Raw genomic sequence first — 27,080 nt, 5'->3', positions numbered from 1 at the left:
CCTATCCAGAGATGATGGCAACCTGCAGTAGATATTTAAGTATAATAAATGACTATTAATTCCAGTTACTCTCAGGCAATTTTTGTACAATTCCTTGCCTTGTCTTTCATCTGTCCTCGTTCTGAGGGTTGGCCGCACTATGAACAATCTTTCTATAATGATTTCTATTCTCCATTGCCCTCAGTGCTTGTCCCATGGAGAGGCCAGTCTACATTCTGATATCATCCATCCATGCCATCTTGGGTTTCAAGGTGTTTTACTTTGTACTGCCTCTTTTTCCAAACACTCCCTTCCTGTTTGCATCTAAAATATATGAACTTCAGGATATTACTGCCTCAAACAAGTTCCTCTTAACACCAGCTTTCTAGAGCACCCAATTATTTGTCTGCTTTGCCGTCCATGACACATGTAATATCCAACTGCATCCTTTCATTTCAAATGCCTTTATTTGAGCCTCGTCACTCTTCTTGATGGTGCAGCTTTCACAGCCATACATTGTCACCGGCCACACAAAGGCTTTCAAAAGATGAATTTTCGTTGTAATTAAGATATTGTGGCTCCATAAGTGGGTTCACAACACAGACCTTTGTTAAGTCTAGCCCAAATTCTTTGGTAAACTTTGCATCTTTTGTGGAAGGTATCAACCTGTTCAAGCTGAACTCCGTTAATCAGAATCTTTCAGATTTTTCCACCAATCCCCATCACCTTTGTCTTGTCGACATTGATCAAGAGACTGTATTTCTAGCTAATTTAATGAAGACAATCCACCAACTCCTGTTGCTCATCCACTGAGTTAGCGAGCAGAATAATGTCATCAAGCATACTGAAGATTCAAAACTTGCCACCTGCCAATCGGTATCCCACCTTTATATCCATCAACTGTCTCTCTCATAACTAATTCCTACAATTCTTACATTTCCCAATTTATATTTCTATAGTATTCCTCGCGTGAAGAACATGTTTGAAGAGTGTTTTACAGGATGGGGGTACTAAAAGGATATTAAATAGGAGTGAAAAGAGAAAAAGAAATGGAAGCTAGGGGGAAAAACACAATTGAAGAAATGGATTTTTAGAAGGGTTCAGAATGATATCAATGGTATAATGGTGGGAGTAAAGGACAAGAAATAATCCGGTTTTGGAGTAGCCCATGGTGTGTGCAGGGATGATGGCTGGGGAGGTGGGATTTTTGAGGTGGATGGCTGAGATTCATGCATGGATTTGAGAATGAGGGTGAGAAGTTTAAAATCAAAACTAAAAAGTAATAATCAATTACCAGCCCTAGTCCTAATATTTTCAAATGTGAATCAAAAGCACACAGAATAACAGAACTTTGCATGGATGTGCAGGATTTTATGCAGGAGGCGACATAGTCTGCTGCCTTCTGGACATGTTATACGCGATTGAGGGTCATGACCAGCACAGGAAAGACAGAGCTAGTCAATATTTTGTAGATAACAGAAAATGGTCTTAACATTAGATGAATGTGAGGAAAGAAGGTGAGTTTAACAATAAACCTCAAGATTTCTCATCTCCAAACTAAGACTCGGGCGGCAGCTGGGGATGCTATAAAGGTAACATCAGGAGCCAAAGAAGTTGGCTTTGGTTTTATCAGCACTTAACAGTAGAAAATTTCAATTTATCCCAGTATACCAACAACACCCAGTTCTACTTCTCCTCCATCTCTCCTGACACCTCAACTATTTCTTTGTTGTCAGACCGATTGTCCAACATGCAGTATTGGATGAATTACATTTTGCCCCAGCCAAGTATCAGGAAACTATAGTCATTGCTTTCGGCTCCCATCACAAACTCTGCCTCCTTGTCAATGATTCTATATCACTCTATGGTCACCATCTCAGGCTGGTGTTAATTAGAGCTAAGCATTCTATTTTACCCCATGTTGGGCACCTGTGTCATTGCTTCTCCATCATAATGGCCACCTACTTCCGTGTCTGTTGCATTGTCTGCTTCCATACTTGCCTGAGCCCATCTGCTGCTGTAACCCTTGTTCCTGCATTTGTGACTTCCAACTGACGAATGCTTTCCTGGCCAGCCTACAAACCTTCATAAATTTCAGGTCATCAAAATCTCTGTTACCCGTATCCTAACCTGTGCAGCCATCATCCCTGTCCATGCTGTCACATTGGCTCCTAGTCCCATGATGCAAATTTAAATCCCCATTCTCAGGTTTACATAATTCCCTGGCTTCATCCCTCAGCAAAAGGATTCATGTCACTTCAATTAAATAAACATTTTTATTCCAAGGAAATAAAATGTATCCATTCATTTTCTAATACCTTGAGCTTTTTTTTTCCATTTTGCTTGTTCATTTTCTTCACAAATGCACAATGCTTTATATTGCTGCAACCAGCACGACCAGGAATCTAACTCCCAAAGCACACTGTATGGGGAGAATTTTCCCCCCCGTTGTGGGGGTTGTGCAGGGGCAGGCGCAGACCTGATCGGCACCCCTAATCAGGTCCACGCTGCCATCTTACATGGACGGGCCAATTAAGGCCCACCCAGCATGACGCATGCCTGGAAGCACTGTGTGCTCCCTGTGTTGGGGTGGGGGGGGGGGGGTGTTCCCTGAGTCAGGGCCTGCGCTCTTTTGAGCATGCGCAGAAATCTCCCTGAGGGAGATTAGTTTAAGTTTCAAAAATTTAAATAAAGAAAAGAAAAAATTTTAAAATATGTCCCCTCATGTGACAGTGTCACATGAGCTGGAACGTGTCAATGAGTTTTTATAAAATTTTTTATTCAATTTATATAAACACTTCATGAAACCTCATCCCACCTGTGGACGAGGTTCCATGAAAAATGCGAAAGCCGCCTGGGCTCTTCGCCTGCCCACAAACCTTAAAATTGGACAGGCAGCCCTGTTAATTGTTTTAATTACTATTTAAATGGCCATAATAGGCCGTTGACAGTTTGGCAGGCAAACAGCTGAGTCTGCTGCACACCTGCCGATCTGAAAATCTAAATGACATGGGTTGACGTCGGGGAACCCGCCCGACGTCACTGTGCGTCATTTTATGCTTCAGCAAGCGGGCTCCGCCCCCGCTCACCAACCCAAAAATTTTGACCTATGTGTTCATTAGGTTCAGCAGTTTCCAATTACAGCACTCTACTGATAAATCACACACCCTATTTTGCTTGGTAGTCCTTTGCTTACCTTTGCTGTCACCTGATAATTCAAACTCCTCCGAAAGAAGATGGTAGCAACAGCCCACACTGCAAACAGCTTTGAGCTCCGGTTTAGTCATGAAAATGCGCAAAGTATCTGAGGCAAGATCACCACAGGTGTGCAGACCGACCATCATAGAGTCCTGGAAAGTAAGCAGTAAAGTTCTTGTTCCATTTACATGACAAATCAAACCAAGAAATGGCCTGGAGCACCTGCTGAGGAGCAGCTCCCTGAACATTGATTTTTATGGACCTTAGATAAAATAACAAGTTCAATTTTAGTAAATCTCATGTGCTAGTTACAGTTCAACAAGTGCTGTCCCTCCAGTATCTCATCCCACCTGATCACTTTCTGGTAAGTGCAATTTCCAATAGGCAAATACTCTGAAACCATTTAAGAGGCAGTTGAGATGGTGAGATGAGAAGAATATTGGTTTCCATGAAAGAATGAGTTAAATAAGCCAAAATCTCCTTCATCTATACTTATCATTGTACTCTTTATGAGTCATTGGACAGGAGTAGGAACCCTGCCCGATTTCTTTTCCTCCAAGACCTGAACATAGTACAGTCAACTGCTGTAGCCTCACCAATTCCCCAGCTGGAATCAGGTAACTGAAAACATAGTGGGCTGCTAACCAAGAAACTTCCTGGGACTGTATAGCTCAGTACTACACCACACAAAGCATTTACTATCGGACAAACTCACTCTTTTAACAAGGTTTGATCTGGTCGGAATGATCTCAACCATATTTTATAATTCAGTGAGTGGAAATAATGTTATATACCATTTATTCTAATCTCGGTAACATTTCAATGGCTAAAGTTCAACTAAAATATTGTCCTTTTGTTGCAGTAAAACAGCTGTTAAAAATCTCAATTTTCATTAAATGACCTATTTAAAATCATATCAAAAGAATTTTTTATAAATTGTTCAGATGCTGTTTATAGTTGTAAAAAAAGGTAAGTCGAGTGCCTGCCACCTTGTGGCAGTCACAATGTGATGCACAAAATAGTCCATTAGGTAAAAGTATTTTATCCTTTTGAAATGGTACATATATAGCACAAACAAGCTTAACTTCAGTGCCTTAAAGACACATAAAACCGACCACAACATCCTATCTACTTGTTATATTTTTGGGGCTCATCAATTTGAGGGATAACAGTGCTAAAGAAAGGAAATATTATTTTCTATATTTCCTAACCAAGGCCCCTATTTTGGACTCCCAAATCAAGTACAACAAAACTTGATGCAGGCATAGCTCACCTTTCACAACTCAACAATGTGTTTTAATCCCAACTTCCGAATCTTGGAAAAGCGTCTTCTGATTGTAGCTGTATGAATCTTTCTATGTTCCTCACCAGCCAGAGCCATCATATGCATTCATTGATAGGAGAGTACATGCACAAACACGCACACACTCAACACACATAGAATTGGGATGGCTATCATAATTCACCCTTATAGTTAGCTGAAAGAGATGACTTTCAAGCCATCATCCTAGCCTGAATTCAAACTCGGTTCCAAAGGTGAATAGAGAGTGTATTAACCCACTGTGTTACTCACACAATCTTAATATACATCTTAAGACATTGGACTTTGTCTAAGGAAGGCTAACCTTTATGTCAGAAATGATGTCTTGGAGTTCTGTTGTGGAAGTAACATGCAGTGTTAATGGGGAATACAGATTAGCCTCTTTAATTCGTTTTGCTTTGGCCTCTAAGCTTGCAGTTTTCCTTCTCTCTTTCTCTTTCTCATCCAGATCTTTCTTTTTCCTTAAAAGTGAACTCATTTCCACAGCATCAGTTGACAGAAGTTCCAGAAACAGATTCTCAGCACCGTTAAATTGATCTTCAATTGATCCCACAATCTGTGCAGATACATCTCTACTCTTTTCTTCATTTGTTTCTGACTCTAAGGAAATGGCAGAAATAGGAGTCTGCACAGGTGGCTGTACACGGCCAGTCTGATTTAGCAAACCACTCTCTTGCTCCCCACCATGGCCAATCTGTTCCTTGATTTCCTTAAAACTTTCCACATTATTCATTGGCTTTTCATCCAGGTGTTCTGGAACAGAATCTTGGTTCAGATGCTTTGTTTGACGTTGATAAACTTTCCAGTATCTTTTTAATTTTCTGTTCCTCTCATTCGCCCCACTGGTGTTGGTGCTGGAAGAATCGATGCCATACACACTTAGGCCATATTGCATGGACAAGTAAGAACTCAAATAGCCCTTTCCTGATCCTATATCAATTACCTAAAGGAAATCAAAACAAAAGATTCAATCTCATTATCACAATTTACAACAAGATCAGTCAAATTTATAATACCCCAAGGTAATGAGTTCTCAATTGCAATCCAAATGTGTATTCATAGCTGAATAACATTTTCATGTTTTCTTTTAATGTAATTCATTTCTTATTGTTCTCCATATTGGGCACAAGGGAATAGTGTAACCAGGGCTTGAAGTGTGGAGCATTACACTTCAAATTGTGATAACTAGAAATATCTAAAAATGTTGTATTAAATGTACTTCACTCATGCATGGAGCAATGATGGTAAAACAGTATTTTCAATACATCATGTTGGATAGGAGACAGAGCAATTAGTTCTATGCAATGTCATCCCCAGAACTGTAACATAAATAAACTGAACATTATCAATATTAACCCTTTCCAAACAACGAGCTGACACATAGGGCAGGACTTTGCCTTTTAGGATGGGACCCCGATGTAGGGGTCAAAGGGGGCCACGACCCCACACACCGGGCAGAATTTTGCCCTTGTCATGTGGGATTGCGCAATCAGGAAGCCAACCGCCGCCCGCAATCAACAGCGCACCATGATTCCACGCTGGCGGGCCAATTACACCCGCCCAATGTGATACGCGAGCAGCAGCACTGAGCACTGCCTGTGTGGGCAGGGGGAGGAGGGTGAGCAAGCCTAGCGCGAACCTCGCACACGCGCGCAAGAGAGCGCTGAATAATCTCCCTGAGGCACGGACCTGCCTCAGGGAGATGAAGAAATATTTTTTAAAATAATGAAGAGCAGAAAAGCGTGATAAAACATGTTCCCTCATGTGACTCTGTCACATGAGCAGGGACATGTTTTTAATTAAAAATAAAGTTTTTATTTTATTTGTATTTGCTTTTGAAAACCTCATCCCACCCATGGACGAGATTCAAAAAAACGCAAAGGCCGCTTGGCCTTTTCGCCTGCCCGCTCACCATTAGGTTGAGTGGGCAGTGAAAAGTTAACGTCAATTGATAAATTAATGGCCTTAATAGGACTTTTAATTATCCAAATTGACCGAACTATCACATGACTGTACGTTGATGTCAGCTTGCGCAGCCAACATCATCGCACGTCATTTCTCACTCGGTTGGGTTAGGCGCGCCCCCACCCACCAAGCTAAAAATTCTGGTCATCATGTGGGAAACAAACACTTGGCAGTGATTTTCCCCAAATTGGCAATTAGTGGCCAGAGGCCGCGCCCACCATCCAATTCAGGACATCAGGTGGGCTCTCAAAGTTGGAGGACCAATAAGAGGCTCTCCAGCTCAGAAGGAGAATTAACCTGCAGTAAGAGGGAGAGGGAGAGAGAGAGTGAGAGAGAGAGTGAGCCTCCATTTTGAGGTTCCCTCTCTCAACTTTTTAAACTTTCAAAATAAAAAACAGCCCCAGCAGCTAGGCAACCTGCAGCCTTTGACCGCCGATCCTGTCTCTGGGAAATTGTCTGGAGTGGGATGGTGCCACCAAACCGGCACGCCGGCAGAAATATTCGTGCCCATCTGCCCACCTCCCATTGGGGGCTGAAAATCCTGCCCAAAGTAAATTAGTTCTTCTGCAATGGTAAATTAAATGACAGGATTGTGAGTATGTTACAATCAGTGCTATCAACCAAAATCTACCTGTCCTCCTCTTCAAAGTCAATGGAACAAAGGGAACAGCTTGTATCTATTGCCTCAAGATAACATCAACATATAAAAAAGAATAGGAATAAAAAAGTGAGGCACATAAATATGGGGGATAATTCTAACAGTGGGGCAGCCCTCTGGCAGAGTAGTTTTCATTTTAAATTTTCCTTCATTATTTTTTGTTGTTGAATAGCTGAGAATATTACAGCGAATATCAGTCTAATGTATATTAAAACATTTGTTCTTATATATATATATATATATATATATATATTTAGTATAGCCATCTTAGAGTACACTGCTGCAGTTTGATGGTTTGAATCCAGTTCTAAATTTCATTTGTGTAACAAGACTCAAAATAGGAATTACTTGTGTAAACTGTTAAAGAGTAATCGTCGGAGTGTTCCCTGTTCAGTTATTTTAATACATTAAAATTGTATATTTGAATTAATTTTAAACCAGTTGGGGTGTAAGTCTTTATATGCAAAATAAACACAATGCATACTTGAGGAGATTGAGTAAACTTATATGAATAAAGTACCTTATGTGTGGGAACTGCATGATATCAAATTTATTTTGTACATGAACAAACTAAAACTTTGAGACAATAACAGAGTAACCCAAACTGATTCTTTTCATCTAAAACTTTTTATTTAAAGAATTTTCGATGGAAAAGAAAGTTCATAAGGTTGAGAGCCTACATAAAAACATCTTAGACATTCTGCACAAAGTCTCTGCCACTCTTGTAACACTGACCAAACTTTGGATAAAATGGAAATCTGGACCACTCATACTCTGTACCTGAAGACTATACCCAACATAGTTTTGTTGATTTTCTGTACTTCTAAAGGAAGGGAGAGATTGAGGAGGAAATTCAGTAGGCCAAGGGAAAAATTAAGTAAAAGTGTATAAACTGTTTGAAATAGTATGGAATAAATTGTATTCATTTGCAGAGTGTGACTACTTATGGTGACAATGTATTGCATTAAAGCTCAGTACGTAGCCTTATATTCTTAATCTGTAATTCCTGCTCATGACTACATACTAAAGCTACCTATGTGCCAGATTCCATCCTCATAAATGGTACATGATATTTCTTTTATATTATGAAATTTTGTGAGGAAAACATGGCACTCGTGAAGACAGTTGTGGAACATACAGACGAAAAGCAGCTGACAATTGAAGGCAGTTAGGCTGAAATTGAACTACAGTTCCATCATACTATATGATTTGTACTGCAGTGATATCAGATTTTATTTCATTGCATGTAACACAGTTACAAGGCAGTAATTCAATCAAGCCATTCTAATCACATCATAAACCGCAAGGACGAAGCCTGAGCATTTCTGATTCTCAGCAGAGCCTCAGAGATTGAATTACTGCCTTATATTGAGTTCGTTTTCATGAAACATATTGAAAAGTCGTGACAAAAAGTTCTCAGCTTTCTTTTCTCAGAGTCCATGGAATGGGGTTGAAGCTATACGGCAAGTAAATATAACCAAATCAACTGGGACGTCAGATGTGAAGCTGTGCAGCGCCACATGACTAGTACTATAATACCACGGAGCGGAATGGGGTGGGGACAAATTACTGGGAAATAAAATGTTGTGTGCTTTATAGAAGGTATTTAATGGAGTCCCATGAAATGCTGTTTAGATTCTCATGAGTGATGAAAGCCTACTAATTCAAAAAGATGACAAACAGCAGCATAAAAAGCTTCCCTCACAACTGTTCACAGCAGGACCTTTCCACGCTTGCTTCCTCTTTGGCAACCGGTTGGGATATTTTCTCAGAACAAATAAATCAGCAGTTCAGTCCAATAAAAATTAACTTTGACAATGAAATTTGTCAAATACAAGGTAGGAACATGTGAAATAGGGTTAATGACAGACAAGTGGATCTCAGGAAGATGGGATAATCTCCTGCAGCAGGAGGTTAAATGGTAAGCATATAAGTACTAAAACCAACACACTGTGCTGACTTATGAGGATACCATAAAGAAAGGAAAACTCTTAGCCCTAAAAGCAACCTCATAATCCCCAAGCTATTTGTAATATTAAACTTCCCTTAATCTGAACTAGAATTTTAATCCACAAAAAATTTTTTTAAACAACTAAAAACAAAGTAGCACATTGTATTAAAATATACATTTGATGTAAATGAGTGGTGAGCATGAATTTGAGCTAGTGCTGTGAGTAAGTGGAAATCAAGTCTAAGGGAAGGAATGAAAATGGTGAAAGAGTGGTCACCAGGGTGCTGTCAATCTCAGGTAGGCTAGTTTCCAGAATGACATTGGCATAAATTTAAGGGCTGGTCACGCTCTTACCTGTTGTATTGGGTGCATTGTTGGGAATAGGAATCAGCAAACTGATTCTCATTAAAACAAATAGAAAGTACGTGAATGCTATTTCTTAGAAAAGTAACAACACAACAACTTGCATTTATATAGTGTCTTTAACATAGTAAAATCATCTAAGGCACTTTACTCAGGCATTATAAGGAAAAAATTGATATTGAAAACATAAGGAGGTATTAGGATTGGTGAACAAAAGCTGGGTCAAAGAGTAGGTTTTAAGGAGCATCTTAAAGAAGGAGAGGTAGAGAGGCTGAGAGGTTTAGGGAGGGGATTCCACAGCTTTAGCCCGAAGCAGCTGGTGGGACAAAGTAAACAGGGCATGGATAAGAAGCTGGAATTGGAGAAATACAAATCTCAAAGGGTTGTAGGGCTGGTGAAGATTACGGAGATAAGGACTCTATCAATCTGTGTTAACAGTTTTGTGTCTAGCTCACATCTATATTACACGAGGAAATGTACATCAGAAGATATATTTCAAAGTTAAAGGAGCAGAAATTTATCTCAGGTGATGGTGCAAAATGGGATGAATCCCCCACTATCAATATCCTCAGGGTTACCTTGACCAGAAACCGAACTGGACTAGCCATATGAATACTGTGGCTATAAGAGCAGGCCAGAGGCTGGGAATCCTGTGGTGAGCAACTCACCTCCTGACTCCCCAAAGTCTGTCCACCATCAACAAGGCACAAGTCAGGAATGTGATGGAATACTCTCCACTTGCGGTTCCAACAGCGCTCAAGAAGCTTGATACCATCCAGGACAAAGCAGTCTGCTTAATCAGCACCCATTCACACATTAGGCGTTCACTCCTTCTTCCACTGCCATATAGTGGCAGCAGTGTGTGCCATATAAAATATGCATTACTGCAACTTGCTAAAGGCTCCTTCGACAGCACCTTCCAAACCTGCGACCTCTATCATTTAGAAGGAAAAGGGCAGCATACACCGGGGAACACCAACACCTGCAAGTTTCCCTCCAAGCCACACATCATCCTCCCCATAATGCGAGGCGGTGGCATAGTTGTATTGTCTCTGGACTAATATTCCAGAGACCAGCTTAATGCTCTGGGGATCTGGGTTTGAATGCTGCCATGGCAGATGGTGGAATTTGTATTCATTAAAAACCTGGAATTGAAACCATTGTCGGCTGTCGTTAAAAACTCATCTGGTTCACTAATGTCCTTTTGGGAAAGGAAATCTGTCATCCTTACCTGGTCTGGCCTACATGTGACTCTAGACCCACAGCAATGTGGTTGACTCTTAAATGCCTTCTGAAATGGCCTAGCAAGCCACTCAGTTGTATCAAACTGCTACAAAGCCACAATAAAGGAATGAAACCAGACGGATCAACTGGCATCGACCTAGGCACCAGACATGACAACAGCAACCGCAGCCCTGTCGAACCTGCAGAGTCCTCCTTAATGGCATCTGGGGCCCAGTACCAAATTGGGAGAGCTGTCTCACAGACTAGTCAGCAGCCTGACTTAGTCATTCTCACGGAATCATACCTTACAGATAATGTCCCATCATCATCCCTAGGTGTGTCCTGTCCCACCGGCAGGACAAACTCAGCGGAGGTGGCAGCACAGTGGTAAACAGTCAGGAGGGAGTTGCTGTGGGAGTCCTCAACATTGACTCTGGACCCCATGAAGTATCAGGGCATCAGCTCAAACATGAGCAAAGAAACCTCCTGCTGATTATCACATATCGCCCTCCCTCAGCTGATGAATCAGTGCTCCTCCATGCTGAACATCACTTAGAGGAAGCATTGCGGGTGGCAAGGGCATAGATCATGCTTTGGGTGGGGGACTTCAATGTCCTTCACCAAGAGTGGCTCGGTAGCAACACTACCGACTGATCTGGCTGAGTCCTAAATGTCACAGTTGCTAGACTGGGTCTGTGGCAGGTGGTGAGGGAGCCAATAAGAGGGAAAAACATATTTGACCTCATCCTCATCAACTTGCCTGCTGCAGATGCATCTGTCCATGACAGTATCGGTAGCAGTGACCACCGCACAGTTATTGTGGAGATGAAGTCCCGCCTTCACATTGAGGATACCCTCCATTATGTTGTGTGGCACTACCACTGCGCTAAATGGGATAGATTTCAAACAAATCTAGCAATTCAAGACTGGGCATCCATGATCCATCAGCAGCAGCAGAATTGTACTTGAACACAGTCTGCACCTCATGGCTCGGCATGTCCCTCACTCTACCATTACCATCAAGCCAGGGGATCCCCTGGTTCAATGGAGAGTGCAGGAGGGAATGCCAGGAGCAGCACCAGGCATACCTAAAAATGAGGTGTCAACCTGGTAAAGCTATAACACAGGGATACTTGCGTGTCAAACAGCATAAGCAGCAAGTGACAGACAGAGCTAAGATCCCACAACCAACGGATCAGATCTAAACTCTGCAGTCCTGCCACATCCAGTCATGAATAGTGGCGGACAATTAAACAACTCACTAGAGGAGGAGGCTCCACACATATCCCCATCCTCAATGATGGAGGAGCCCAGCACTGCAATGCAAAGGATAAGGCAAAGCATTCGCAACAATCTTCAGCCAGAAGTGCCGAATGGATGATCCATCTCGGTCTCCTCCGGAGGTCCCCAGCATCACAGATGCCAGCCTTCAACCAATTCGATTCACTCCATGTGATATCAAGAAACAGCTGAAGGCACTGGATACTGCAAAGACTAAGGGCCTAACAATATTTCGGCAAGAGTACTGAAGACTTGTGCTCCAGAATTTGTGCGCCCTCAGCCAAGCTGTTCCAGTACAGCTCCAACACTGGTGTCTACCCGGGTGTGTGGAAAATTTCCCAGGTATGTCCCCTACACAAAAAGCAGGACAAATCCAACCCAGCCAATTACCATCCCATCAGTCTACTCTCAATCATCAGTAAAGTAATGGAAGGGGTCATCAACAGTGCTATCAATGGCCACTTGCTTAGCAATAACCTGCTCAGTGATGTCCAGTTTGGGTTCCGCCAGAGCCACTCAGCTCCTAACCTCATTACAGCCTTGGTTCAAACATAGACAAAAGAGCTGAATACCCGAGGTGAGGTGAGAGTGATTGCCCTTGACATCAAGGTAGCATTTGACCGAGTATTGCATCAAGGAGCCCTAGCAAAACTGGAGTCAATGGGAATCAGGGGGAAAACTCTCTGCTGGTTGGAGTCATACCTAGCACAAAGGAAGATGGTTGTGGTTGTTGGACGTGAGTCATCTCAGCTCCAGGACATCACTGCAGGAATTCCTCAGAGTAGTGAGCTAGGCTCAATCATCTTCAGCTGCTTCATCAATGACCTTCCTTCTATCATAACGTCATAAGTCAGGATGTTCACTCATGATTGCACAATGTTCAGCACCATTCACGGCTCCTCAGATACTGAAGCAATCCATGTCCAAATGCAGCAAGACCTGGACAATATTCAGGTTTGGGCTGACAAGTGGCAAGTAACATTCGCGTCACAACAAGTGTCAGGCAATGACCATCTCCAACAAGAAAGAATCCAACCATCAACCCTTGATGTTCAATGGCATTACCATCACTGAGTCCCCCACCATCAACATCCTGGGCGTTACCATTGACCAGAAACTGGACTGGCCATAAAAATACTGTGGCGACAAGAGCAGGTCAGAGGAACCGTGCGACAAGTAACCCATCTCCTGACTTCCCAAAGCCGCTCCGCTATCTATAAGGCACAAGTCAAGAGTATGATGGAATACTCCCCACTTGCCTGGATGAGTGCAGCTCCCACAACACTCAAGAAGCTGGACACAGTCCAGGACAAAGAAGTCTGCTTGACTGGCACCACATCCACAAGTATTCACTCCCTCCACCACCTACACACAGTATTAGCAGGGTGTACCATTTACAAGATGCACTGCAGGAATTCACCAAGTTTCCTTAGGCAGCACCTTCCAAACCCACGACCATTACCACCTAGAAGGACAAGGGCAGCAGATAGATGGGAACACCACCACCTGGAAGTTCCCCTCCAAGTCACTCACCATCCTGACTTGGAAATATATCACCATTCCTTCACTGTTGCTGGGTCAAAATCCTGGAACTCCCTTCCTAACGGCACTGTGGGTGTACCTACACCACATGGACTGCAGCAGTTCAAGAAGTCAGCTCACCACCACCTTCTCAGGGACAACTAGGGGTGGGCAATAAATGCTGGCCCAGCCAACGAAGCCCACATCCTCTGAATGAATTTTTTAAAAATGTGACTTCAGACCCACAGGAATGCAGTTGACTCTTAAATGCCCTCTGAACAAGGGCAATTAGGGACGGGCCTAATGATGCCCACATCCCATGAACAAATAAAACAAAACTAGGAATGATATCGCCGTTCCTTCATCATCGCTGGGTCAAAATCCTGGAATTCCCATCATAACAGTACTGTGACTGTACTTGTACCAGATGGACTGCAGCTGTTCAAGAAAGCACCTCACTACCACCTTCATAAAGGCAATTAGTGATAAGCAACAAATGTTGACCTTGCATGCCACATACCACGAAAGAATAAAAAAAACCTTAAACCAAAATGTCAGTGTCACACTGAATGAAAACATTTGAAAGAAAAAAGACTGGTTTCAAATTATCTAAATTAATATACAAGTTGAACATCTGTCATATTGATCAACATATCAACAGGATTCAGAATGTTAATGACTTCAAGATTTAAAAATTCAAAGTAGAAATAGTGGGATGTAAAGCTTGCCAGTCTTGACAAAATTTCCATGCAGTGCAAATATTTTCAGACCTTTAATTTCTACACAAATTAAATTACAAAATCCTGCACCAGCAAATCTGAGATTTTTTAAAAACTTCAAAAATGATTTAGCATTGCTGCTGAACAGAGGGAAGAGTCAGATTATCATTGGGCTGCAGCCCTTAATCAATCTCAAAATATGATCCAGACTTGATACTAAATATTAGGTCAAATGTTCTCCATCAGTCCAATAGACTCTGCCATAACTCTAAAAGTAGGTTCAGCGGAGCATCTTAGAAATGGGATGGGACCTGAACATACCGGGTCCCAATCTAATAGTGGGACTTCCGATTTCTCTGGCCAACTTGGACCTGGTGCAAGGCTGAAAGCAAGCCACAGAGTCAAAGGAAGAATACTGACCTCCAGCAAGGCACAAGCGGACACCACCAGAGTTGCAAAAAAAAAAAATGGGTCCAGGCCAGAGAAGCAGATTTGTTTACAAAATGTTTTAATGTAAGTTGCTTCTCAGTGTTAGTGGGGATTTAGAATTGCCTGGAATTTCTGGGCACGGATCTGGCGCGCGCCTGAGCTGAAAATCCAATGCATTCCCACTGACCCTGCATACACTGGTAGTTGTGATCCTGGCATTCTTTTCATCATCCACCACCATCCCTTCTCTTTCTCTTTCACTGCCACCAATTTCCTTCTTCCTTCTTCTCTTCATGTTCATCCATTTCCTCTTTATTATCCCCTTTCTCTCTCTCCTTTACTATTCATTTCTCCTCTGCCCTCATCACCACTCCTATCCAATTCCTACTGCTACTGAAAGTGAATATAGCTGTTGCAGATTTGGGGTTGCGAATTGCTGCTCTTGTGTGAATTTCTGCCTAATGATAGCAGCCAGAATCACATCCAACACGCAGGTGCTGTAGCAGCAGAGCAGGGCCTGGTTTGTGCTAATTTCTGACAGCAAACATGGCACCATGGACAATGTCTCCAAAATGGTCATGGTTGAAATAATCAGTAACCATATGCCAAATGGTTTATTTACACATTTGGCAGTGCCTTGGAACCTTTAGCTACCATAAAGGCACTACAAATATGCTGACCTAATTTTTTTTGCTCTGGTGTAGCACTGGTATGGGGAAACCTTTTGTCCGTTCTACATAACACATCTTTGAAATAGAAGTAACCAAATTAAACCATTACACGTGGGAATTTGCAATTCAATTCAGAAACAGTGAAGAAAAGAAAACCACCATAAAGGTTATATTTAGATTTAGGTTACGTTTAGATTTAAACTTGGACACTGCTCAGAATGAGAAAGTTTGGGGGTGGTGCAGAAATAAGTTAGAACACCTTAGATTATGAAGAACAACCCTGCATTAAGTTAACATTAACTAGAGTTGAAATAAAGGTCAGTATCAACAGAAACATTGTACGTCATTGACATCAAATAGCCTGTATCTTGAATCTTATATCCATATAATGAAACCATGCAGGTTTATGCCTTTGTTTCCATTCTTTTATATTTTTCATTTGTTGGGCATTGAAACCATTATCTTTAAGGCAAACAATAGTTAGATAAATATTACCAGATTTATTTGGAAGATTGTCTGGGCATTAACTTGAAAAAAATGTTTCTGACTATAATGTTTGTAGATCAAATTACTCTCTGTATATTTTTTCAAGACTATCTCAAGGAATATAATGGGTCATTGTGTGGGACTAATTTTGTTCAAGGCCAGTCCAACATGACAGTTTTTGACACCATGCTGTAAGCCAGCAAAGTACAAAATCTGAATTCAGTGCATTTAATTTGTCAAAACAATAACAGGCAACTTATACAAAATCAGCACACTGAAAGTTAATAATGCACTGATTTATCAACGTATATTGATGTTTTCAGACTACATGGTTTGACACAAGTTGAGTTTAAACACTCAGAATGAAGTCTGTCAAAGAACAATCCACCATCACAGAATCTCTCAGCTGCACAGTACATCAACTAGAACATTTTTATTTCTGGCTTCAGCTTAAAATGGCTGCCACCATTTTTCTCTCTCCCTTTTCTGGCTTCTCCCAGTTCTGGCTCCCTCTGCTTGCCACTGATACCTTTCATGTCCTATTTCACATTTTTACTCAACTTCATGTGACCCAGACACTAAATTTCACTCTAAATTAAAAAAGGGGAAAAGTATAGTTTCACTGTAGTTTAGAATGTACTAACAAAACTGTGGGGCTGTGTGGTTTTGAAAGATTAATGTAAATATATCACAGGAAGAAATCACGCTGTCTGGATTGCTATAACTCTTACCTTTATAATCAAACCTGACGCCTAACAGGAGAAACAGAATAGAAAAGATGGCGTATCCCACAACATGAAGGAATTGATGCCCATAAGAACTTACTTGAAATGAAACACCAGATTGATACACTGTGGAAACACGAGGTTTGAACACTGCCATATAATCTATAATTTGCATAATATGTTACATCAGTGCATGTTTTTTATCCTTTCATAGGACATGGGTGTTGCTGGCAAGGCCAGCATTTGTTGTCTATCTCTAATTGCCCTTGAATCATACATTCTGATTTTCCATAAGTAATCAATAATGCATGGAATGAGAATACAGCCCTCAAATAGGTAAATGCATCTAGAGATTCAAAACATTGCATCACTTCTTATGATAGAGCAAAGAGAGCCCAGTAGTTGATTGGGTATAGCTGAAAAGCATCACTCCCCTCACTCCACTTGAAGCAGGTATTAGCACTGAATCATTCAGACTGGAAAAAAAAAGATTTACAGTTTCACGATTTCAGGATGCTTTACAGCTAATGAAGTACTTTGAAGTGTAGTCAACTGTTGTAATGTAGGAAATGCAGCAGCCAACTTGCACAAATAGTAATGTGATAACATCCAGATAATCCAATTTTTTTTAGTGATGTTGAGTGATGGATAAATATTGCCCAGGACATTGAGGATATCCCCTCTGCTCTTCTTCGAAATAGTGCTACGGGACCTCTTAAGTCCAGTTGAGGGAGCAGACAGGACCTTCGTCTCATCTGAAATACATTACCTCCAAACGTACAGCACTCCCTCAGTACTACACTGGAATGCCAGCTACACTCTGTTGGTAGCTGTTTCTCCTCTGAGTGGGAAAATTGTGGGTTCAAATTTCACACCAAAAACTTGAGCACAAAAAAGTAGGCTGACATTCCCAAGCGTTGCTGGTAAAGTCAAGGTTTAAGAATCCTCAAAAATGGCTAACGGATAGAAAAAACATTTTACCTTCCGCAACATAATCCTAACTCATATGGGGAGTGAACAGGAAAAATAACTAACAAAGACCAGCAGAGGCTATGGTTATTGTTGGAGGATGCAAGCAGCAGGTAAAACAAAACTTGTATTCATCACAAACATCATGTACAATTAATTACTTTGAAGCAGGATATAGGCAAAGGTGGAGTGAGCAAGGAGTTAGAGAGGGTGAAAACAAGGCAAAAATTGTGGGAAAAAAATATGATCAAAAAGCAGAAAGAAATTAGAAATGCATGGAGGGAGGGTTTGATAGAAGGGCAGATGGCACAAAATGGAGGTAGTGTGAATAAGAAGCAGGCAATGAAGGGAGTGACAAATCAGAAAAACGAATCGGGAAAAATTTAGAAAATTATATAAGTATGCAGGATTACCAGATGGAAAGCTATATAAACTTAGTGAGGTAGCAAATGATAGTGGCGGGGGAGGTGGGAGAGGCAATGAAATCCATGATTCCTCATATCAGGGCAAAAATTACTTCTAATGATGTTATCATATGAGCATGCTTATACCAAATGCTATTTTAATGGAATCATTACTTACTTAAAATAAATAGATTCGTATCTTTGTTAAGTGGCAGACAAAGGCCATTATGTGCTCGTGCAGTAAAGTCACTTCTATTCTATAAACTAAAAATAGCCTATTTCAAAATTGAGAAATATTCTATGGAAAAAGAGAAAGGGAAGGATTTAATAAGAGACATGCAGGTCCCAACAGCAGAACCAGAAGTGGGCACCATTTCCGCTTGCATGTTGGGAGCCGGCGCACACGCAATTCAAATTAAAATTTAAAGGGCTGGTGGCAGGCATGGGAGGCACGTGTGTTTAAATGGCGGTGGCGGGTACTCATTGGTGGAACCCTCCACCAGGTGACAATGCAACAAATGCAGGTGGGCTATAAAACAGCTTCCTGGAAAAACAGTGAGGGGCTCTGCATAACGGCCACAACTTGCCTGTCCACTTCTATTCTATCAGTACTTTGTTCCATTTCCTGTTGCAACCCTTCATCACCCTCATCACCTCCCCCACCCCACTCAAACCTCTCCCTGCATCACTCCCCACTTTATTATTCTTTTGTGTCCTGGGGCCCTCCCATCACATCCATGCCCCTACAACTGCACATGTACGTCTGAGTCTAGACAGAAACCGGCCTCATGGTTTATCAACACCTCCCTGCAGATTTTCCTCCAGGCTGTCAAGATACAGTAGGAGATGCTCTTTTCCACAGATGGCAACAGAAGACCCTTCCACCTAACCAAAGCAACCTGGACAAAGAATGCAGAGGAGGTGTACAACTGTGGGGTCCTCCAAAGATCTTGGCTACAATGCAGGAAAATGCTCAAACAGCTTTTTGGTCTGTCAAGGTAAGTGGCATGGTCGCATGTTACCAAAGGGTTCTTGAGGGGCCATTAGGTAGCACGTGAGGGCAGCTAGGCCAGGCGGGTGAAATCATGATCAGCCTCAGTACTGGATGACAATTGAGGGCAAAGTGTGTGACAGCCTAGCTTTTGTGAGTACTTGGATCCAATGTACCACTGATAGGCCAGTATATGTGATTAGGATGCACGCAGACAACGGGCTTAGGTGTTGATTGACATGTCACTAAATCTACATGTTGTCATGCAGGAGAAGCAGATCCACAACTTGAGGGAGAAGGCAAGGACTAGAGGCGGATTGCCTGATCTGAAGGTGCTCATTCCTACAGAGCAAGAGGCAGTGCAGATTGCAGGAGAGGAGGATGGTTGAGCGATCGCAGACTGCAAGGCTGGACGACCAGGCATAACAGTAAGAATGTAACCCCTCCGACCGGACACTAGGCCCTTCCTGTTGTATGCTTCCACATCCCGGCCCCACCCGGTCCCCTTCCTCGAAGACCTCAGGCCCTTATAAATGTCCCTGACCCAACAACCCCTACCCCAAATCATCCTTGCCCCTTCTGACCCTCCATCCAAGCTGGCTGTCTCCTGCTCCCCTCCTCTGTACCACAGATTTCCACAAACTTGCATGCCACCTTTAAATGACCATGTAGCCAGTGTCCACCTCTGACTTAACCTTGAAGGAAGGACTTAATTCGAAGAAGTTTTTTAAGACAAAAAGTATTTGTGGGATGCAAATGTATTGAAAATAGGAACCAGCCACCAGATGGTGTGAGGCCTGACTTGCCCCTGCCATGCCACTGACTCAATCCCTACATCTCAACCTGCCGTTGGGAAACCAAGATTTTGGCTCGCCCTAATTAAGACTCCCTGCCTGCCACATTTCTGGCTCTTACAGTCCCCATTAAATAACACCCAAAGATGGAAACATGAAACGTTATGGAAGATAAATAATTTGGATGATTACATAGGAAATGGATTAAGGTTTAAAATCAATATTCAATTATGTCATATAAACAGCCTCCCAAAGCTTTAGTCCATCAATGCCTTGTACGTGTAAGCTATCACTTTGAAATCAAAATTATTTTCTCAAAATATTACTTTAGGATAGGCATTATATCAAAATATGCATTAATAATTAATGGTTTTACACTAGCACAGGAAAACTGATGAGCTAAGATAGTGTTTAGATTTCAAATTATGTCTCACAATAATTTATCTCATGACTAATTTCCTGGAACAAACTAACTGATTAAAGGGAAAAAAAAACTGCCTCCTGTGACAAACTCCTATTGTATTGAATCAGAATGATACACTCACCACTGGCCTTTTATTCATTGTTTGTTTCTTTCCTCGCCTCCTGTTGCCCTCCTCATTGCAAAGCATAATTTCCTGGTAGACAGGAATCATTTATCCTTAATCGATGACAGTTTTTGAGCTGACTGCAAGAGCAGTCTGTGGCGACTCACTGTAATTTCCTTTCTGTGGGAGATACATCTTGCATCTATCTACTTGTTATACCTCTTCAAAAGCAGAACTGAGATTGACTACCCCCTGCACCAAAAAACTTTCATCAGCATTTTATTTCTGTTTTAGAGAAAGCTTCTATACATTTGTATACTTAAAAGGAGCCTTAATCTTCAAATGTTTCTCAATACTTATACTGATCCTTTGGATAAACAAAATGATAACATCAATGGTGCTGTAGCCAAATTTATAGCTAATGCTGTCAAATGATATTAGAGGCATCATTTTCTTAAACAGGTAATACACATTGCATATTAGCAAGTGGTTATGATATCACTGATGAGGTCACATCTGGAGATTTTTGAGATTTGAATAATATTCAAATTGGAAACATCTGGAGCCAAGACGAACTGCCTCAATTCTTGTTGAAATTTTTTTCAACTTTTAGGAATATATTTGGTCATATACATGTATATTTATATATATTAACTATACATGTATAGTTAATTTACATTTACAGATTTATTTGTTAGTAGTAATTTTTTGGTGAATTGAACTTTACTTAACGGGAGGCATGTCAGTGCTTTGGAATGGAACATCTTTTTTGCTCTTTCCACCCATTGTTAGAATGAAATTCAACATTATCTGATTAAGGGTGAAGTTGCTCCGTGTGCCTTAATTAAAGTCTGAAGACACAATCTTATGGCACCACTGACATTTCTACTAGGTACTCTTGGGCATTCTATGATTAAAATTCACAGTTTGTGCCAAATTTTGGTTATACTGCTCAATCTCATTTTATGTCAGAGCCTTCGTAGCTGACATAGTGGAGAGTTTAATCCCACTGAGACTGGAGCTGTGTGCTAATCTACCGCACCACCCAATTTCTTTAATTTGCACTTCATCTTTCAATAATAGGTAGCAACTCAGGATTAGCTAGTATTTATTTACAACAAGTATTAACTGAAACTTTAATCAATCCATTTGTCAACTTTCATCAACAGATTGGATACATATAAAATTGATTTTGTACATTAAATTCACTCCAATCAATAAAATATGAGCAAGATCTTTTTCTCTGCATTATTCAGAGTCAACGGGCAGAAAATCTATCCTCAGATACCTTTATGTAAAAAGCCCCAGTGAGATCCATAAATACACTGATCATCAGAAGTATACAGGCATTTTTATGGATCTTATATAATTGCACACATTAGAATTTCATAAACACGCATGAGCTATTGCACAGAGTAATCCCTAGCCTCCTTATAATGGTCCATTACTTCCTGAGTCACACTTCTTAAAAGTAACCTCTGAACTCATTGACAGACTTCACTACAACATACCAAAACAAGAACGGTTTTAAACACAGACACCGTGGGATTTTCTGCTGCAGTAAAGGGGCCTCATATCATTCTGCTTAATCAACTCTGGTCTCTGTGCACTGGAGAGCCAATATGAACATACACCTTTTTTGTTGCAACCATCAAGAACTGTCAGTGTCTGGTTCCTACTCTTAAATTTTCTGGGATATTTCTGTACTTATTGGATTGGATTTTGGATTGGACTAAACACAAATTTAAATGCTAATTATGGATCAATAGCACATACATAAACTATTTTTATTTAAACTGATTTTTGGAGCAGGATTTTCCTTCCAGAGGTAGGAAACAGATGTTATAGAATTGGGGGGGTGATATATTAGCTTGGGTAGAGGATTGGTTAATGAACAGGGAGCAGAGAGTAGAGATAAATGGGGTATCTTCAAGTTGACAGCCTGTGACTAATGGAGGGATCAGTGCTGGGGTCTCAGCTATTTACAATCTATATTAATTACTTAAACACCTGTTGGATGAAGAGACAGAAGATAAAGTATCTAAGTTTACTGACGATACAAAGCTAGAGCTAGGTGGAAATGCAAGCTGTGAAGAGAACATAAAAAAATTGCAAAGAGATATAGATAGGTTATGAGGGTGGCAATAAGGTGGCAGATCTGGAGAAGTGTGAGATCGGGAAGCAGTGCACTTATGAAGGACAGCTATTAAAATTGGCATAGACTGCCTCGCATGCTTCCCATGCAGGAGGTAAAATTATCCTCGTTGAGTATTAACTTTGGGGAATTTGCAGAACAGATCTAGTGTTCCATGATACAATTATTTTCATGCCATGTTCTAAAATCTGCATGTTTGCTTACATCACTAAAATATAGAACATATTAATTCCTATTGAAGCTGAAAATACTAGCATTCCACCACCACTACTTTCTCACCATTTTATGCTCTAAATATGGAAAGAACCTCCATGAAAGGAAATTAATTCAGGAATTAGGGCATTTTCCTGACATATTCAACATGGTTTGGACTAAAAGGACTTAAGGCTAAGTAACTTCAGAGACACTATACTGCTTTCAAAGAATTGTTTTTTTTTAAACAGACTTGAAAGTTGTCCTGTGGCTACACTATTAGAATAGTTGTAAGTTCTCTCTCACCTGTTGAATATTGCAACATTTGGCAAAACATGCGATGACGCCAGACATCACCTCAACCTCATGGGACTTCTTTGAACTCATAAACGTGCTGGTTTTCAGGAACATATCTAAGAGGAAAGACAAAATACTGAAAAATTATTAGGTGTTACACACCTTTACTCATCATCTCCCAAAAATACAAGCTGCAATAGCATTGTATAACATTACAAAATCTAGATCAACGATAACCTTATAGCAACATTGGAAGAGAAATTCAATTTACAGCCACCTGTAAAATGGACATTAGGTTTTCAAATTTCACATTGCAATCTGTTATGCCTGATCTAGACCAGGAACGTGCCAGACACCATATTTCCTTGAATGACTTGTAGTCAACAGAGTGCACCACTAGAACAGCTGTTAGGCTTTATAACCAAACAAATGGTCCGCAACGCCTGTTATAAAATGTGATTGTGAACTCCAGGTGCATATGGGTGTGGATTTGTGCTCTGCCTGGTAGGAACATGTCTTGAGTGACCAAGTCATTTTCAGCTTTTATACTTGTGGGCCCACAAAAAAACTCCAGCCTGCTATTGATGTGTACAAGGCCATATCACCACAATCGCTTCCGCCTCTTCACCGCTCTTTCCCCATCAAAGCCCACCCTGCCAGCCGGCTCTGTGTCAGAACAGGCTGATTTCCCATCGCGATCTAGCGGTCGGTTTTAAAAACGGCACAGGCAGCCCCTGGAATGCTGCCATGGAAGAACGTCTGTTCTGCATTAGCAAACTCAAGTGATGGAGTCAAGTGCAGCTGGAGACGCCAGGCAGGAGGGCAGGTTGGAGGGCACCTGGCCCTCCACCCCGCTTTTCAGATGAGTGCCTCGCGGTCCTCCTGGAGGAGGTGGCTGTCAGGAGGGACACCCTTGTGCCTGGAAGTTGGAGGAGGAGGCCACTGCACCTGACAAAGAGGGCATGGAAGGAGGTAGAAGAGCAGGTTAGCAGCCATGACGTGGCGCAGTGCACATGGGTGCAGTGCCAGAAGAGGTTCAATGACCTGCTGTACTCAGGAAGGTTGAGAACTTTGTTGGCATGGATCAGTGTGCAGAAGTGTTAAGGTGTGGCCATCCCGCCATGGACTTCAGGGGTGCTAGAGTCTGAGTGCCAACTGTCAATGACACCAGAGCTGGCCAAGGAGGTGAGCTCTGGCTGCTTGGACTGAATGCCTTACAGCTTGAGGGCCACAACATGAACGTGCCCTGCGAGGTGTTCCTCAGCTGGAGTTGGCCAGGTTGCAATGGTGCTGCAGGTAAAGAGTGGACTAATCTATGCTCCTCTCTCCTTTCAGGAGAAGACAAGCTATAACCAAGCAGAGAGGTCACGTACAGACGGAAGCCCGTCCAACCTGCTGCTGCTCACCAGATTCGATCTCCTGTGTAACCGAGCATGGAGAGGCGGGGGGTCCAGACAAAGGTAAGAGTGCAGTGCACAGAGGTGAGAGTTTAGGATTGTGCAACCATTCTAGTGTCGTCTCTTCACTGTTGGGAGCCTCAAACCTGGAGTCCCCATTGATCATTGAAAGACAATAGCACCATGATGCAGATCTCCACAGTCGTACCAGGATGCCTGGCATGCACAATGACAGTGTGACGACTTTAACTAATGACATGTCCATGTTTTCCCTTAGATTTGCCAGCATGCACTTGCTCTCTGGACCCCGAAGGGGCACCCCTGATACCGGAGGACCATCAGGCTTCATTCACACCTGTGTCACACCCGATCTCTGAACCAGGCAACCAGAGCAGATACCAGCACGGAGAGCCATCTCCAGGAACAGAATCAGGGGTTCCTGGGGTTGCGCTCGGACATGAAGGCCCTCATGCAGGCAATGACCTCAGGTGGTCAGTGCCAGTGTGGGAGATGGATGAAGCACCCAGTATCCCAGCTAGATGCCCGTCCATCAATGGTGAGCAGGGAGGTCCAGAGCAACCTCACGTTGGCGCATGAGCTGTTTGTTGTCTTACAGGCTCCTCTCAGGGCACTCTGGATGACAGCAGCAGCTCCTCCGCCAGTGACCGTGGCATCTGATGAGCATGCAATGACTGGGGAGATGCCAGCTGTGGCACTGGCCGCTCCCTCCCAGGGGGGACCAGCACAGGCTCCACTGGCCAGAGGACAACCGCCAAGGTAATCAAGGCCAACAAGACAATAGAGTAGGGATGCTGTCTCCAATGCCGGTGCCAGCAATGACGGGGGAAAGCAAGATGTAGCACTTGGATACGTAAGTTAAAGGCACCATGAGCACAAGGGAGACAGTTCATGGGTGATTTTCAATTCATTTATGTTTGGTTTATATGTCTGCTGGTGTGGACATCAATACCAATAATGGTAATGCAATTATGCAGTCAACGTGACAATAACATTAAATTTGCTTTTCTTCTGATGGCCTGAGTATGCTTCACCTTTTTTTTGTCTGGTGCAGGGTACACCAGTATGTAATGCTGGATGTGAGTGGCTCGATGCTTTATGACACAGGCATTGAGTGGACTTTGGGTTCAAATGAAAGGGTCATTTCAGACACCCAGGATGGAGGCGGCAACCCTGGCCTGAGGTGGGAGTAGTTCTTTGGCAGCCTAGCTGAAGGAGCGATGGATCAAGGTCCCTGCCTCTCTGGGTCTGCCTCCACGCCCTCAGCATTCTCCTCAGCATGGTGCTCTTCTGACTCACTGCTGGATATATCATCTGTGGCCTGTACAGCTGTATCAAGATCCTCTTCTTCCAGTGGGTCCCTCTTGCCAGTGCCAGATTGTGGAGAGCGCAGCATGCAACTACTATCAGTGACACCCACTCCAGGGGGTATTGTAGTGCACCCCTGAACGGTCCAGTCACCGGAAGGGCATCTTAAGACCACCTATGGTCCTCTCTACCACTACCCTTGTGGAGGCAGCCCTTGTCACCCAGCAGCCATCCATCCAGTAGGGCTGGAGCACTGAAGAGCCTCAGCACTTGGGAGTGTCTCAGGATGTAAGCATCATGAGAGCTACCAGGGTACCTTGCACAGACTTGCAGAATATGCATTCTGTGGTAACACACCATCTGCATGTTCATGGAGTGGAATCTCTACTGTTGACGAAGGTACCTGGCTGCCCGCTGGCACCTTGATGGCCACGTGTGCAGTTCATGGCAACCTGGACGCGGGGGAACCCAGCAATCGCTGCAAAGCCTCTGGCTTGCACAGCCTGGCTGGTCTCATCCATACGGTAGAGAATAAATGTCAGTACCCACCTGAACAGGGTTTCTGTCACCAGCTTGACGCAACTGTGGACAGCTGATTGGGAGACTCCACAAAGATCCCTCATTGACCCCTGGAAAGAGCCAGAGGCACAGAAGCTAACGGCCACTGTGACCTTCAGAGCCACTAGCATGGGGTGTCCGCCCACACAGTCAGAGCTGATCTCAGGCACAATCATCTGACAAATGGAGGTCACTGTTTCCCTTGAGAGGTAGAGCCTCCTTCCACATTGCATCTCAGACATATTGAGGTAACTGCATCACCACCTGTAAACCCTGAAAGCAGGATAGTGGCGTCTTCTGCGGCCCCTTCTGCTTTGGTCTACCTGCTGGCCCTGTGCCCCTTGTGCCTGCACCTCTCTTCCCGCAGGTCGCTCCTCTGGAAACTGCACAGGGATAAGTGGCTTCCTTTCCCTTCTGCCCCTCTCTTCCTCGTAAGAGGTGCCACCAATGGAGACCACAATTCCCATTACCAGGGTAACGGAAGGCTGTCTGATACCTGGAAGGGTCCACACAGTCTGAATCCTCAGGGGGCCTGGCAGACAGCAATGAGTCCTGAAATTATGCCTGGAAATGCTAATTATGAAGCCCCGAAGAAAGATGAAGCTGCCAAGTACCAATAAGCAACCAGCAGCAAACTATCTCCAAAACTCCTCACTACTCACACTGGCAATGCTGCTGACCCTTTTTATCCTGCCCGAGGATGAGGTTTTGCAAAATGTCAGATGACCGCCTGCCCATTTTGCCCGTGCGACGAATGCAAAATCGCACGGGCAATGTAAAATTAACCTTAACGGCCTTTTTAATGGCCTGATCTGTCCTTGTAATTGATGGCAGACGCGGCACCGACCGAAACATCACCCCCTATTTTACGCTCGAGCAGGTCAGGTGTGTGCCCGCTTGCTCAGTGAAAAATTCTGCCCCATAGGAGATAAGTGTAATCTTGATTAAAATTAGTCAGTAACAGGATTATACCAAGAGC

General features: G+C 42.7%; 1 protein-coding gene across 8 annotated transcripts in view; it reads right to left on the bottom strand.

The window, feature by feature from the left end:
• mettl25 (methyltransferase like 25) overlaps positions 1-27,080 on the bottom strand; it is a 91,189-nt gene that overhangs the window by 52,586 nt on the left and 11,523 nt on the right. For all 8 annotated transcript variants that reach the window (XR_005946451.1, XM_041215963.1, XM_041215964.1 and 5 more), the window contains exons 3-5: positions 22,830-22,936; positions 4,803-5,441; positions 3,176-3,329 (exon numbers count right to left, since the gene is read on the bottom strand). Coding sequence is in view for 7 of the 8 variants with exons in the window: in XM_041215963.1 (XP_041071897.1) it covers positions 3,176-3,329; positions 4,803-5,441; positions 22,830-22,936 (900 nt within the window). In the remaining variant the exon portion in view is untranslated. The remainder of the gene's footprint in view (positions 1-3,175; positions 3,330-4,802; positions 5,442-22,829; positions 22,937-27,080) is intronic.

Source organism: Carcharodon carcharias, chromosome 21 (genome assembly GCF_017639515.1).
Source record: "Carcharodon carcharias isolate sCarCar2 chromosome 21, sCarCar2.pri, whole genome shotgun sequence".
Taxonomy (NCBI): domain Eukaryota; kingdom Metazoa; phylum Chordata; class Chondrichthyes; order Lamniformes; family Lamnidae; genus Carcharodon; species Carcharodon carcharias.
This window is presented reverse-complemented; position numbering and strand designations above follow the sequence as displayed.